General features: G+C 33.8%; 1 protein-coding gene across 4 annotated transcripts; it reads right to left on the bottom strand.

Moving 5' to 3' along the window:
- LOC133288562 (zinc finger protein GAI-ASSOCIATED FACTOR 1-like) lies at positions 1 to 3,825 on the bottom strand. 4 transcript variants are annotated; one of them, XM_061486350.1, is made up of 5 exons: positions 2,906 to 3,825; positions 2,417 to 2,813; positions 2,153 to 2,291; positions 2,050 to 2,092; positions 1 to 1,475 (listed from the first exon to the last, which is right to left on the bottom strand). In XM_061486350.1, the coding sequence occupies exons 1-5, from the start codon at positions 3,027 to 3,029 to the stop codon at positions 691 to 693; spliced, it is 1,488 nt and encodes a 495-aa protein (XP_061342334.1). In that variant the 5' UTR covers positions 3,030 to 3,825; the 3' UTR covers positions 1 to 690. The 4 variants fall into 4 exon arrangements, with proteins under 4 accessions (XP_061342334.1, XP_061342332.1, XP_061342333.1 ...); XM_061486348.1 differs by having other exon boundaries at positions 2 to 1,493; positions 2,065 to 2,291; XM_061486349.1 differs by having other exon boundaries at positions 2 to 1,475; positions 2,086 to 2,291.
- Between the last annotated feature and the right edge of the window lie 9,586 nt (positions 3,826 to 13,411).

The raw sequence follows: 13,411 nt of genomic DNA, 5'->3' as shown, positions 1-13,411 counted from the left end.
GGAATTATACACCATTACAGCCTTACAGAATATAGTTGCAAGCGCACCCAAGGACTCGAAAATCCTTGCAAAGGTGCTAAACCCTTGGCCCAGATGAGGCGTCATTTAAAAAATTGACTTCAAAGGAGTACAATTCTTTACAACGTAATGACAAATACATAATCGTGATAAATATTCAGTCAACCATTTACTTCGAAATATCGCCTGTGACAATAAATCAACAGTAGAAGAAAACAACATAAAAGTTTCCTGATTTATGTCTACAGGCCTACAGCTATGGACCAACCAAATCATGCAAGGAGCAGAATTCACATTTCACAACTAGATCAAAACTGCAGATGCCCAAGAAGCGAAAAGATCTAGGTGTAGTCTTCAAATGCGCCATTGTCGCTATAACCTATGACACCCATACACAAAACACCTTAATTTACCAAATCCAGTGGTCCATAGTAAGCGTAATATTGTAACTCGTGCAATTACTCTGGGAAGGAAGGAAAGCAGGCATCATCTAATCCAAAACCACCCATTTGCGCATTGCCTGCTGTTGCACTGTTCAATAGGAACATACTATATCTTAATACTAATCCACCCCTCCCCAGTGCATTGCAACTTCACATTGTAAAATGACCATATTAATATGTACAACCAGAACTTCTGGCCCTCAAAAATGTAGTTCTTGCACCCAAAATATCAAGTGTTCCTCCCAATATCTTTGCCAGAGAACTCTCCTGCACCAAAGGATGCCGCTGCAGCAGTGACATCCAGACCGCCACCGATAGAGGTGATGAGTGCAGATAAGCCTCCACCAGGGGAGCCCCCAGCAGCCATCCCCAACCCGAGAAAATCAAGGGTGGTCTGCTTTGGACCAAAGATGGAGGGAGTCCCCATCATTAACTCCTTTAGTCCGGAGCCGCCATCACAGGGAAGCCCAAGTCCAAGCCCTGCAGGAACTGAGGCACCCTCTGGTTCTACTGGCCGCTGACCCCATTGCAAACTATCTTGCTGACCTGGTGAGGATGAAGCAGCAGATGACACTATGCCTAACCCGCGAAGCAATGAAGCATTTGTTGCAGCTGCACCCATTTGAGCAGCTTTCTGCAGCAATGCAGTGGCAGACATGGCCGGCTGTGGTGGTGGAGCATACTGACGGCGCTCCTGTCCTCCTGTTCCAAAAATGGATGACCCTTGATTAGTGGCGAGGCACAGAGAAATGGGCTCCGAAGATGAAAGCCCTGGCCCTGTGAGATCTGCTGGACGATCTGGATGTCCCATGGCCCTAATTAGGTCAGTGAATGCTGGTGTTTGAGATTGGAGGCTTCCTGATGGGGTTGATGAAGCAAACAAGCTTGCAAATACACTGCTGCTAGTACCACCATTGCTATTGCTTGTTGAGCTGGTGCTGCTGCTACAGCTCCCATTCATAGCAGTATTGGCCTGCGGTTCCTCTATGATTTTTGGGGAATTTTCTGGCAACTCTGAAAGATTACAAGGGAAAAAGCAGTAGTGATATTAATAATAATAAAAATAAGAATGATGTATTATTATTGATAATTAGGGAGAAGGAGTGGAGAGCAAAAGCAGCCACTTAAGATGCATAGACATGCAAAGTTTGCGCCTTTTCTTTAATGTTAAAAGTTCAGAAGAAAAGAACAAATAATAGTTTCCTTTCTCAAATCCACTTCCCCTCAAAAAAACAAAGCTTTTTCTTTCTCTTTTTAGCTTTTTAATCTTTTTTAGTTTCTTTGTCCGCAATTGCATAGTTTAGATCCCACAGTTCCGAAGAACACCTTTTAAGAGGTTTATTTTTGGTGACTTAATTAGCTTTCCGAATCTCATATCGCTTACTGTGATGTTATGAATAATACATAACACAGATGAAAACAAAGAACGATACCAGACAAAAACTACTAAACTCCAAGATTACAGATAGAGAAACAACACCAACAAAAACAACAAAGGTTTTGTTGTGTCTAGTTTTAACCATATCACACGCGACAAAAGAAACAACCAAAAAGATTTCAACGTTTTCCAGATTCGGGTATTATCTACCTTGATTTTGCGTCTGCAAAGCAGATGGTACGACACTGTTTGACTGAGAAGTAGCAACTGGCGGGGCAGGATGGGGAGGTAGTAGCGACGGTGGTGGCGGAGCAGCCGGAGGAGATGAATCACAGGTTACAACTTTCGAATCTGACTCTGAACTAGCCTTTGGAGGAGTCTGAGTCTGAGATCTTGCACTTTCCTCTGCTAACGCATCACAAAAAGCCCTATGCGTGATGAAGCTATCCCTCCTTCAAGAAAAATAAAAATAAAAAACACAACCAAAACAAAAACTTTAACAAACCCCAAATCTCCAACAATTGCTATAGAAACGATGTTAGCTTCATAAAGGGGAATAAAGCCTGTAAATAAAAACCTTGAAAACAGAGTCCCACAATCGCATTTATACTCTCTGGTACCGCAAATCTTAGAGTGAGCTTTCCAATCAGATTGAACAGCATATTTCTTGGAGCACTTGTCACATTTCCACTTCTTCTCGCCGTGTTTTCTGCAGAAATGCTTCTTTATCCCGGTGAGATCACCTAAAGCTCTTGAAGGATCATGATGAACACAGGTTGGCTCGGGACAAACGTACACCCTTTTCCTCACCTCCTTGCTTGACCTCTGCCTAAGCTTCCATGGCAGATTGTGACCCCGTCGATGAAGCTGAAGATTCTGATCCCTCTGAAACCCTTTGTTGCAAATTTCACACACGAATCGGTTCGTGGCCATAAGGGTCTTCGGAGACAGAGCAATCACCTCTGCATCTGGATCTGAATAAACCCCCAAAAAAACAAAATAAAAAATAAAAATGAAAATCTTTAAGAAACCACAAGATGAATATGGTTGATGAATTTCTTGATACCTGGCATTCCTGGAAGGTTTCGTTTTTTCTTTGTAGCGGATTTTGGAGGTACTGTCTGATTGCCAGAGGAAGACACGCTAGCTTCCCCTGAAGCTGTGGAAACATTGTCCAAATCAACCGGCATGGGAACCTTAAACTCCTCTATAATTTCTATCAAATAAGAGAGGGGAAACCTTAGGGCATTTACCCTCACACTTCCAAAGCAACTTTCTGGGGATAAAGTTTTAATCTTTGCTCTTTTTCTTTTTGGGGGTTTCCTAGGGTTTCTACTCTAATCTTCTTCTCAGCTTCTCACACTCTTCCCTCTCTATATCTACCGGTCAACCTGCAACTTTTTTATTTTTATTTTTACCTCCTTTTTCTCATTTACCCACCACCTACCATCTCTGATGATGGGGTCTCTGACCAAAATTCACGTTAACCAAAGAACTCAAATGATTAAACCCAATAGGACAGTACCTTAAACAACTGCCGGAAAAACCCTTGCCAGCAAGTGAACTTTGTGATCCGTCGTTAAATAATGAAAAAAATGACACTTTAATTTTTCAGAAAAACATCTAGACCCAAAGATTTCGTGGGAACGAGTGTCCTAAGGTGACGGCGCCAGTGAGAAAGAAAAGGTAGAAGCTGCTCAATCTCCTTCTCTTGTTTTCCAAAGTTGTAACTTTATTTTATCAGAAAATGAGGTGATAAATGGGAAAGTCGCGGGGCAATTAAAATTAGTACGTGTTAACTTCGATTAATTAGTAGGAGTGAGAAGGTTTGTGTAAAGGTGATGCAAGACTTGTTTTTTGGGCTGGGTTGTGGAAATTAGTACAATAAAAGGGTCGTAGAGAGAGAGAGAGAGAGAGAGAGAGAGAGAGAGAGAGAGGGAGGGTGTCTCGGGTGAATGAAACTTTCCGTGTCCAAGTTCGTATCCTCCACTTGTTGAGGCAAATGACTCAATTTGCAATCGGAATACAGCACACTGTTGGACGAGTGTTTACTCCAATGTCTGTCGTTTTGTTTTTTGTTTTTTTATAAACTATACATATCTTCTAATCATCTTCTCAAGATAAGTTTAGGATTAAAATTAAATTTTTCTCAAAAATAATTATGGAGAATATCAAATATATGTACTCAGTCTATCTGCTTAGCTCTCGTACAAATTATTATTATTTGATAATTTCTGTCGTTTTGTGATTCGTTTGAATACGAACTCTGTAGAAACCGACAGCGACATAAGGATTTTTTAACTGGTGTTGGTAACAACACTGATTAAAAATTAAATGATTTGTATTAATTTAATTTTTTAATGTGTACTCAGAAAATCAAAAACCAATTTCGAAAGAAACACAAAGTCAAAGAACTTTTGTCGATATACAATAGAACAAAAACTTTTCAGCGTTTTGGACCACTATGGATTTGCCACGTTCCCTTCGCTTGTTTTGAATCACCGTTCTTTCTTTCTTCGGCCGATTAAGGGAATTATTGCAATGCATGCTATAAAGTCCTCGTGGCTTTAGCTTGAGGAGCACACCACACCACAAGTTAGAATTTGGAATTTTTTCAGCACCTGAAATGGAACCAAAAAAAAAAAATGTTTTTACTAATTTTGAGCTTCTGGATGTGTCATGTGGATAGAAATCGAGTTTTCTTTACCTTTATTTTTCATTCAATTATTATACATTAGCTCATCCACTGTACTTACCATTGGCAAAACAGTGCCTTCTGTTGAAAAATAGAAACGTAACAAGGTGAAAAAATGGCCTCCATGAATGCTTCTAACTTCGTCAAAGACGTACAGCACATGGTTTTCTGTCACCTTACCCCTCTTCACGCTTAACTCTAGCTCTATATCTCTCTCTTGGCTAGGTGGTAGGTTTGCTAATAAAATTAATTCAAATTGTGTAATATTATTACAATGACCTCGAGAACTATGGAACCTGCTTAAAAATAAAATTATATAAATTCAATCATTATCTGCCTATTAAATGATGAATACTTCTTAATTTATCGTAGTTTAGTTAGTTAACTGAGTCGTCTGATTATTTAAAGATGTATATGTGATTAGTTGATCGTCAAACTTTTTTTAGCAGTCTGTTAGTTTTTTACATCCGTTCTTAATAATTCATGGGATTTAAAAATTAGAAACGTGCTATCTGGGACAATCAATATTCAGTCAATAAAATTGTTTAAGAGTAGCAGCATATTTGTGTTTAGCCATGCTTAATATTTGACTTTCCTCAGTTTTTTTCTTTAAAAGAGAAATTATTATTTTTTCATATTTCTGTTAAAATATTTTTTTTAGAGTCTGTTAAAATATATTTACTTAATATTTTGGACTGACCTAATCAATCTCATTCTATGACCGGCGGCCTATTTAAAATGTTATTCCCTTGTCGACTTTCCAAATGGAGATTTTTAAACTCTTATTATATGTGATTTCTCTGCACAACTCACCTCATATCATATGTATATGGATACATGTTGTCTCACGTTGAACAAACCGGTTATAGCTCTTTCTCATTATTGGAAAATATTTTCTCACTTATATCCTCTTCAACCATTGTAATGGCATAGTACGTCCTATATTTTTACTGAATTAAATCTAGGGCCAGCATGCCCTTTCACCATCTCCTCTCTCAACCTACGCCTAAAATATTCACGATATCACTCCCGCATAACTTTGGTTCATATTACTCCATCTTGCACTATTATATTAAGATATTTCATCTTTTAAGCTCCTCACTAAATACTTCATTTCATACAAGAATTTTAGTTTTGTGCGTGGTGAGTGACGCGCATATTCATAATATAGCATTTTTTTGCCTCAGGTCTTTGCTATTCGTAGGTTAATACAAAATAGAACAACGAACATTTCATCGTGGAGCCTTGGATACGGTGCATCACTCATGGCTTGTCTATAGACGGCACACCCTTAATTTCATTTGGGAGTGTGTAAATTGAGTTTTATTTATAAATAACAAATCTAATAAAATCAAGATTGAATTTTATTTATATATGAATCAAATCATGATATAATTAAGTGGAAGAAAATATAATTATTCGATTAAACTTAACTTAATATGAAAATATAATCTAAATATATTATTAATAATTAGTGAATTCGAGTTTGAATTGAAAAAAAAAAATAGTTAGGGGGTGTTTGGTTGAGGAGAAATTTTTTGAATACTGGAGAAATGTAATTAATAGGGAAATGGTTAGAAAATGAGTTTGGTAGAAAAATGTAAAAAAAGTTATTTGGTTGGAAAAAAAAATTACCGGGCAAATTAGGTAAAATTTATAAAGTTTATGTTTGGTTTGAGGTAAAATACAGATGGGGAAATAAGTGTCAATTACGAAGATATCCTTTTTTAAAATAACATTCATTTCCATTCTCGACGAAACCCAGAAAGCTTCCCAGCTGGAGCCATGGCTGAGGGAAGGAAAGACCTTCTTTTCCCTCGTTACTCTGCCAACCTAACAACATTTTTAACTAAATTGTTGCCCCTTAATTTCAAAAAAAAAAAGGACAAAAGAGAAAAGAGAAAAGGGGAAAAGCAGAAAAAAGGAAAAACAGATTATAAGGAGGCAAGGAATGATGGAAGGAAATGAGCACGAATGGAACACCCACTGATTCAAATAAGAACGTGAAGGCAACACTGTGTCTTTACTGCTAAGGAAAAAAAGGGTTCTGGGTATTTCTTCTATCACTCTCACAGTCGCTTTTTGGGATCGAGGGTGGTGGAGGAAGATCGGAGCAAGGCGGTGTTTGGCTCCGACGATGTGCATGTATGATGATGAGGGTATTATGGTCTGATATCATTTGCCCAATCCTTCATGATGTTGTGGGGCCATGTGGTTTAGCCGGCTATCAAAGCAAAAACCACCTCCAACAATGCTTTCTAAACAGTGCCAAAGTCTAGCATTCTTTCACAAAATTGAAAATGTTATGCATCATGGTTGCCTGGGGAATCAGCCAAATCTCTATCTACCAAACAAGTGCAAAGCAGATTGCCAACTTCATTTGCATGGGGTAATTTGAAAAACCCCTCAACCAAACACCACCTTAAGGTGAAGATTTTGAATATTTATCTCAAGTTTTTTTTTTACCATATAATAGTGTGTTTAAGTTTTTATTTAGATAGGCTCAAGTCAATGGTCTTAAAAAAATTGTTTCTTATAACTTTTTATCCAAATATAATTTTAGAAATCTAAATACGAAGCAAATACTTATGTGATATTCAAATATGGTCCCCTTATTCCATAATTTGCAGAGTGTGCAAGAAGGATGATTGCAGTTGTTCATAGGAGTAAATGAGGAAAATAAATGAAGAATCAGCTAGGGTTAGCCACTACTAAAAAAACCTTTTTTTCGACGGAAATGATTAAAATTCCGTCAAAAATAAAATTATTGACGAAATTATCGACGAAAATGTAGCCGTGGTGTATATCTTCGTTGGTAATGATTTTTTCGACGAAATTAACGATTCCGTCGAAAATTGTCGACGGACATTATTTCCGTAAAAAATGAATGAAATTCTGTCGAAAAATCTGGTAATAGTTTTTTGACGAAAAACAAATTCTGTCGAAAATTTCCGACGAAAAATGAATGAAATTCCGTTGAAAAATCTTGTAATAATTTTCGACAGAAAATAAATTCCGTTGAAAATTTTCGACGGAAAATGAATGAAATTCCGTCAAAAAATCTTGTAATAATTTTAGACGAAAAACAAATTCCGTCGAAAATTTTCGACAGAAAATGAATGAAATTCCGTCGAAAAATTTTGCAATCATTTTTTTTTTATAGAAAATGAATGAAATTCTGTCAAAAACTATTGCATCATTTTTTGATGAAATTGCTTTTTTGTCGAATTTTTTTTATTTTGGTCTACAAAATTAATACCGATTTATGTTTTGCACCTGATAAACAAATATAATGAAAGTAAATAACATATCAAAATCATATTGATCTTAATATAATTATGTGTACAAAAGTTGTTGTTATATACTATTGAAAAAAGTTTATGTATAATAGTCCATGTCATATACATCCAAACAAGATACAAAAGCATGTTGGTGAATGACCTACATAATCATGGTCATCTCGGTCATCACCTAGGTTTTGAGACGGGGGGACACAGGGGGAGCTGAGTCTCGTCGTCATCCTCAGCATCTAATATTGCCTCAGGAAGCCTTCGTATAAGTTTTTCCATTTTTTCCATCTGCCTCTACATCATAACCATGAGACTATCCTGTTGCTCAACCCTTTTCTCTTGGTGTGGAGCCCTCTTCTATTGTTGTGCAGCGCCCTTTCCTCTTGATTTTAAGTTTTTATAAAAAGACGTAGCTAGGATTTAACTTCCCCAATGGTTTCTTAACGAGTTTCTCTATTCTTACGATTATATTCAAGATCAAATTATTAACAGGTCTTTCTATGATTGATAAAACCCCAATCCCTTGGTAATCCAATCATTTATTCTAATCAAAAGCCTAATCCCTTAGTACTTTTTCATAAAATAAGTATTAACGCAATAACCTATGGTTATAGAATTCATAAGTCTATCCCTAGATGATACAAATTACAGCAATCAAACAATCAAAATCATACATCAACATCCCTATTGTCATGTACAACTCATATGTTTATCTATGAGTGATCAAGTCATAAATAAAGCTAATAAATAAGAAACAGATTGATTGCATAATTTAAAATCTAGAATGTGAATCATAAGAAAAGTAAACATCAATTAAGAACTCATTGGTTCTTTCTCATCCTAACTACTAAAATAGAACTAGCCTAACATATTCAAGATTACTAAAGAAAGAGATGAAAAGAACTAAAATTCATAAAAGAAATATAAAACCCGGTCTCCACGGTGAAGCTTTGACCGTTTCTCCGCTCCTCAGGTCCGAAACGAAGCTTTTCCTTTTCCTAAACCGCACCCATCCTCAGGTCTGCTGTCTTCCGTCTTCCGAATTCCCTCAAAGCTTTCATCGCGTTTGTATTTAAAGAATTAAAATCGACTTTAATTTCTGGACCGGGACGCTAAGGAGCTAGCTGAGGCGAGCTACTCAGCGAGCAATTTTTTCCTCCTCGCTCCTGAAGCGAGCAGTGGAGCGAGCTTGATTGTGCTGCTCGCTGAAACGAGCAGTAGAGCGAACGTGACCAACTCTTTTCCAAATTTTTAATTTCTGACTTTTCTTTTATCTTTTCGCCGTGCCAACTGCTTTTTCATCCTCATTAGGTTAATAATTTGTTATTCTTAGTATGAAACAATTCGAAACAATAAAAAGGATTATGATCTTATCTATTTGTTGGCAATTTATTATCTTTTGATATTTTATTTAATTAATACTATATTTTAAATTATTTTAATTATTATTTAAACTATATTTACTATTAAAAGCATAGTATATTTGACACTTATCAATCAGTAAGCAAATCCCCATTAAGTGCAACAAATTTTGGGGAGTCCGCGCGTTGAAGGCTCATGACGTTGAACTAGTTGAATGATCAACTATTATTACGGAGATTTCACTAATGTTCGTAACAATATACACATGTAGGACTCCAACAGAAGTAGGCAGAGAGTAATCCATAGACTAGAGAGATTTGAACGTGAGTGAGGCCGATCCGTGGACAAACTTCTCCAACAAAGTATCATGAATATGGGGCCAAATCGAAAGACGCAATTGTTAGTATATGAACTCAAATAAAAAGTATGAAAATATTGAGAGAAAAAAAGAAAAAAAAACAAGGATACTAAGAATTAAAAAAATAAACAATTTATAAAATAAAATAAAATAAAGATAAGTAAAAGAGAAAAATACACAATAGAAAAAATAAAGAAAAAAGAAGACAAAAAATAAATAAACAAATAAAGAAAAATAGTGAAGAGAAAAGAAAAAACAAAAACAAAAAAAAAAAGAGAAGAAGAGGAAAAAAAAATCAATTCGATTTATGAAATCTTTTTTAGATTCATGAACTATTTTAAAAAATCAGTTCAATTCATTAATTGTAAAAAAAAAATAGATATTTTAAATACATAACATTTTTTTTTTGGTAAATAAATACATAACAATTTAGTTCACAATAAAATTCACTTCTTTTGATTTTTTTTACACACCCCTAAAAAGAATAAGGGTTATATTTTTCTTATATTGTATAAGAGATATAGAAAATATAAAAAAAAAGTGAATCTTACCTTTTTTTTCTCTTCTCTTATTTATAGGTCTCATTTATAATTTTATGTTTTTAACGAGATCATTATTTTTTTACAACATAATAAATTATTTAATAATTGGAAGAAAAAGACTTCTTTAAGTTTCTTTTGCATTAATGCTTGTGCAGCCTTTTGCCAGGGTAGTCCAAGAAATGGATGCGTCTTCTAGGATGCTACAATAATTCAACGTTCAATTGTATTCCATAAATTTATGGGAAATTATTTTCTCACGTGACATAAGATAATTTTTTTTTCTACACATACATATAAAGAAGAGAGAAAAGATAATATAGAAAAGAGAAAAAATATAAATAGGTCTCATCTCTTTATATGTGTGTAGGAAAGAAATTTTATCTTACATGACATAAGAAAAACAATTTCCTAAATCTATTGATCAAAACCCCGTACTTGAATTGCAAAATAAATAAACAACCAATCTAAGGAGTGTATAATTTGTTTTTAATATATATATATATATATATATATATATATATATATAATATTTCTACTTTTATAAAAAAATTTCTGCCACACTTATTAAAAAATGAGTGAGTTTTATTATAAAGATAAGAAAAAATTAGTGGGGCTAGCCTATTTTTTATAGACGTATGACAGAAAACAAAATTCTGCAACAAAATAATTATAAATATAAACATCCTCTTTTTCTTTCAAAATTATTTTTCTTGTCATAATATTAATTATCTATTATTTTAGTATTTAAGAACAAAAAATTGTAAAAAATTTGCCTGATATGAATTTTTATTAATATTTTTTCCTAAATACTAAAATAATGTAATTTTAAAATTAGGGACGATTATACTTATTATTATTTTAAGCTTACCTTTATTACTACATATTTGGTTATCGTTAAATCAATTTGAAATTAACGATAATTAAATTTTTTTGTTTTTTAACTATTAATTTTAAATTAATCTAACAATAATCAATCAGATAATAAAAGTAATAAACTTAACATAATAGTAGTATAATATCCTCAAATAAAATCATGGTTCATTATGATAAACGCCGTTGTTTTCAGAATTACAAGTGGTACGATGATAAATACTGACTTATACAATTAAAGGAGATAATTTTATTTAGTTTGCCAGGAAAAAAGTCTAAATATACATATATATTTCAAAAGTAAGTAGTAAATATAAACACGGACAACGAAAAAAGAATAATAATATCATCGCGAGAGTGATTATTTTGCTATGTTTGGACAAAAAAAATTATCAGACTGCTACGCCAACAGTAAATTTTGCCAAAATGTCACGCGGCATAATTCGCTACACAATGTAGCGAATTATGTATGCAAGTAATTCGCTACACAGTGTAGAGAAATATGCCACGTCAGAACCAAAAATGTCACATGTCAAATTTTGCAAAATTCGCTACACTATGTAGCGAATTTTGCAAAATTTGACATGTGGCATTTTTGGTTCTGTGCGTTCTGATGTGGCATATTTCGTTACACTGTGTAGCGAATTACTTGCATACATAATTCGCTACACTGTGTAGCGAATTATGCCGCATGGCATTTTGGCAAAATTTACTGTTAACGTGACAGTCTGATAATTCTTTTGTTCAAACATGACACTTTAGTCACTGTTCCAATATCATCAAATAAAATCATGGTTCATTCTGGAAAGCACCGTTGTTTTCAGAATTACAAGCGGTACGATGATAAATAAATTATTGGAAAAATACTTTTCTTTTACTTAAGAATTTTTTTTTTGTCACTCGTATAAAAATGAATATGTCTTATAATTTTTTTTCCTTTTTTTTTATAATAAAATTCACTCATTTTTATGTAAGTGTGACATAAAAAAAAATTACAGCAAAACTAAAAACATTAAACTCGTAAGTGATTGACTTGTGCATAATGGACAGTTGGACACGCTGCTACATCTTCCCCTTTGCAGTAGCAAGTTATTATAATCTATTTGGATTGAGTTCAACAGCTTTCAAATCGGTTTAATTGTCTTTTTCATCTCTTTTATTAACTCCAAATCCATAGTATTTGGCCGTGTCCAAGTGCACAGCAGGTGGCGGGTGCTATGTGATGCGTTTGACATGCGCCCTTAAAAATGTTATGCGAAAACCGTCACTATTAATATTAATATTATGTCCTGTGATTAACACCTAAGCAAGATATTACGAATAATTACGAATATTCATTCGTTTAAATTAAGCAAATTTAAGGATAAGGATGAGCTAGGCAGAGCTTGAAATCTGGAATACAACCCAAAAGCCGGCACATTTTCTATTTTTATTTTTCTATTTCCTTCTTCTTTTCTTCATGCCTGCACTGTCCATCATGGTTAGCATTGACTTGGTTTGCATTTTCTTTTCTAGTTCAAACAATGCATTATTTTTAGCATAAAAAATGGGACCCTTCATTTGTTTTTCTGGGTTTTCAACTTTTCTCTCTCTACATAGGAGAGGGGACCAATCACTGTCTTTTGAGTCAGCACTCAACATATGCACATTGAATTGCACATTGAGGCCGATGGGATACGTTAATACTTAATAGAGAAGTCAAGTTACTATCCAAATCCAATTATGCCAAAAAAGTCCTTTTGGAATATGCGGTGGGTTCGAATTATGGCGTAAGACTATTTTTAGCAGAACTAAAAATTAAGCCAGCATCGTTCTTTTGATTATTTTTTAGGTGGACAAATTCAAACTGTACAAGGAAACGTCGCAGTGTAAGAACCCGTTTGGATTGACTTTATAAAAAAGTTTTTTTGTGTCTTTTTTTAAAAAAAATGTTTTTTTTTTTAAAGTTAAAGTTATTTTAATTTTTAAAAAAATATTTGATTTTTGAAAAAATATTTAATTTTTGACTTCTGCTTTTTTAAAAATTAAAATTTTTAACTTTAAAAAAAAAGCAGATTTTTGATTTTTTTTATAACATACTTTTTTTAAAAACAGGTATTCAACCATTTTTTTTTAAAAGTACTTTTTTTCCTTAAAATAAATAGCTTTTAGAGAATAAAAAAGGGACTCTAAGTCATCTCTAAGCCGGGTACTACTAGGACGCTATAGGAGTTTTCTTTTTTCCGGCCATATGGGGGAATTTCAAAGTAAAAGGAATTTATTTAACTAGCCTAAATTTATTCAATATAATGAAATGTACATTAGACTTATTATTTATTGGATATAATTTTTTTTATTATTATTGTACAGCCAATCACTAATAAAAGGTATTTTAACCAGCCAAAAAATATTTCATTTTCACTATTATTATGCATAAAAAATAGAAGGCGAGTCTTGAGTAGGGTAAAGTTATTCT

This window comes from Gastrolobium bilobum, unplaced genomic scaffold (genome assembly GCF_033153095.1).
Source record: "Gastrolobium bilobum isolate Gb01-03AN ecotype WA unplaced genomic scaffold, APGP_CSIRO_Gbil_v1 utg728, whole genome shotgun sequence".
In the NCBI taxonomy this organism is placed as follows: Eukaryota; Viridiplantae; Streptophyta; class Magnoliopsida; order Fabales; family Fabaceae; genus Gastrolobium; species Gastrolobium bilobum.
This window is presented reverse-complemented; position numbering and strand designations above follow the sequence as displayed.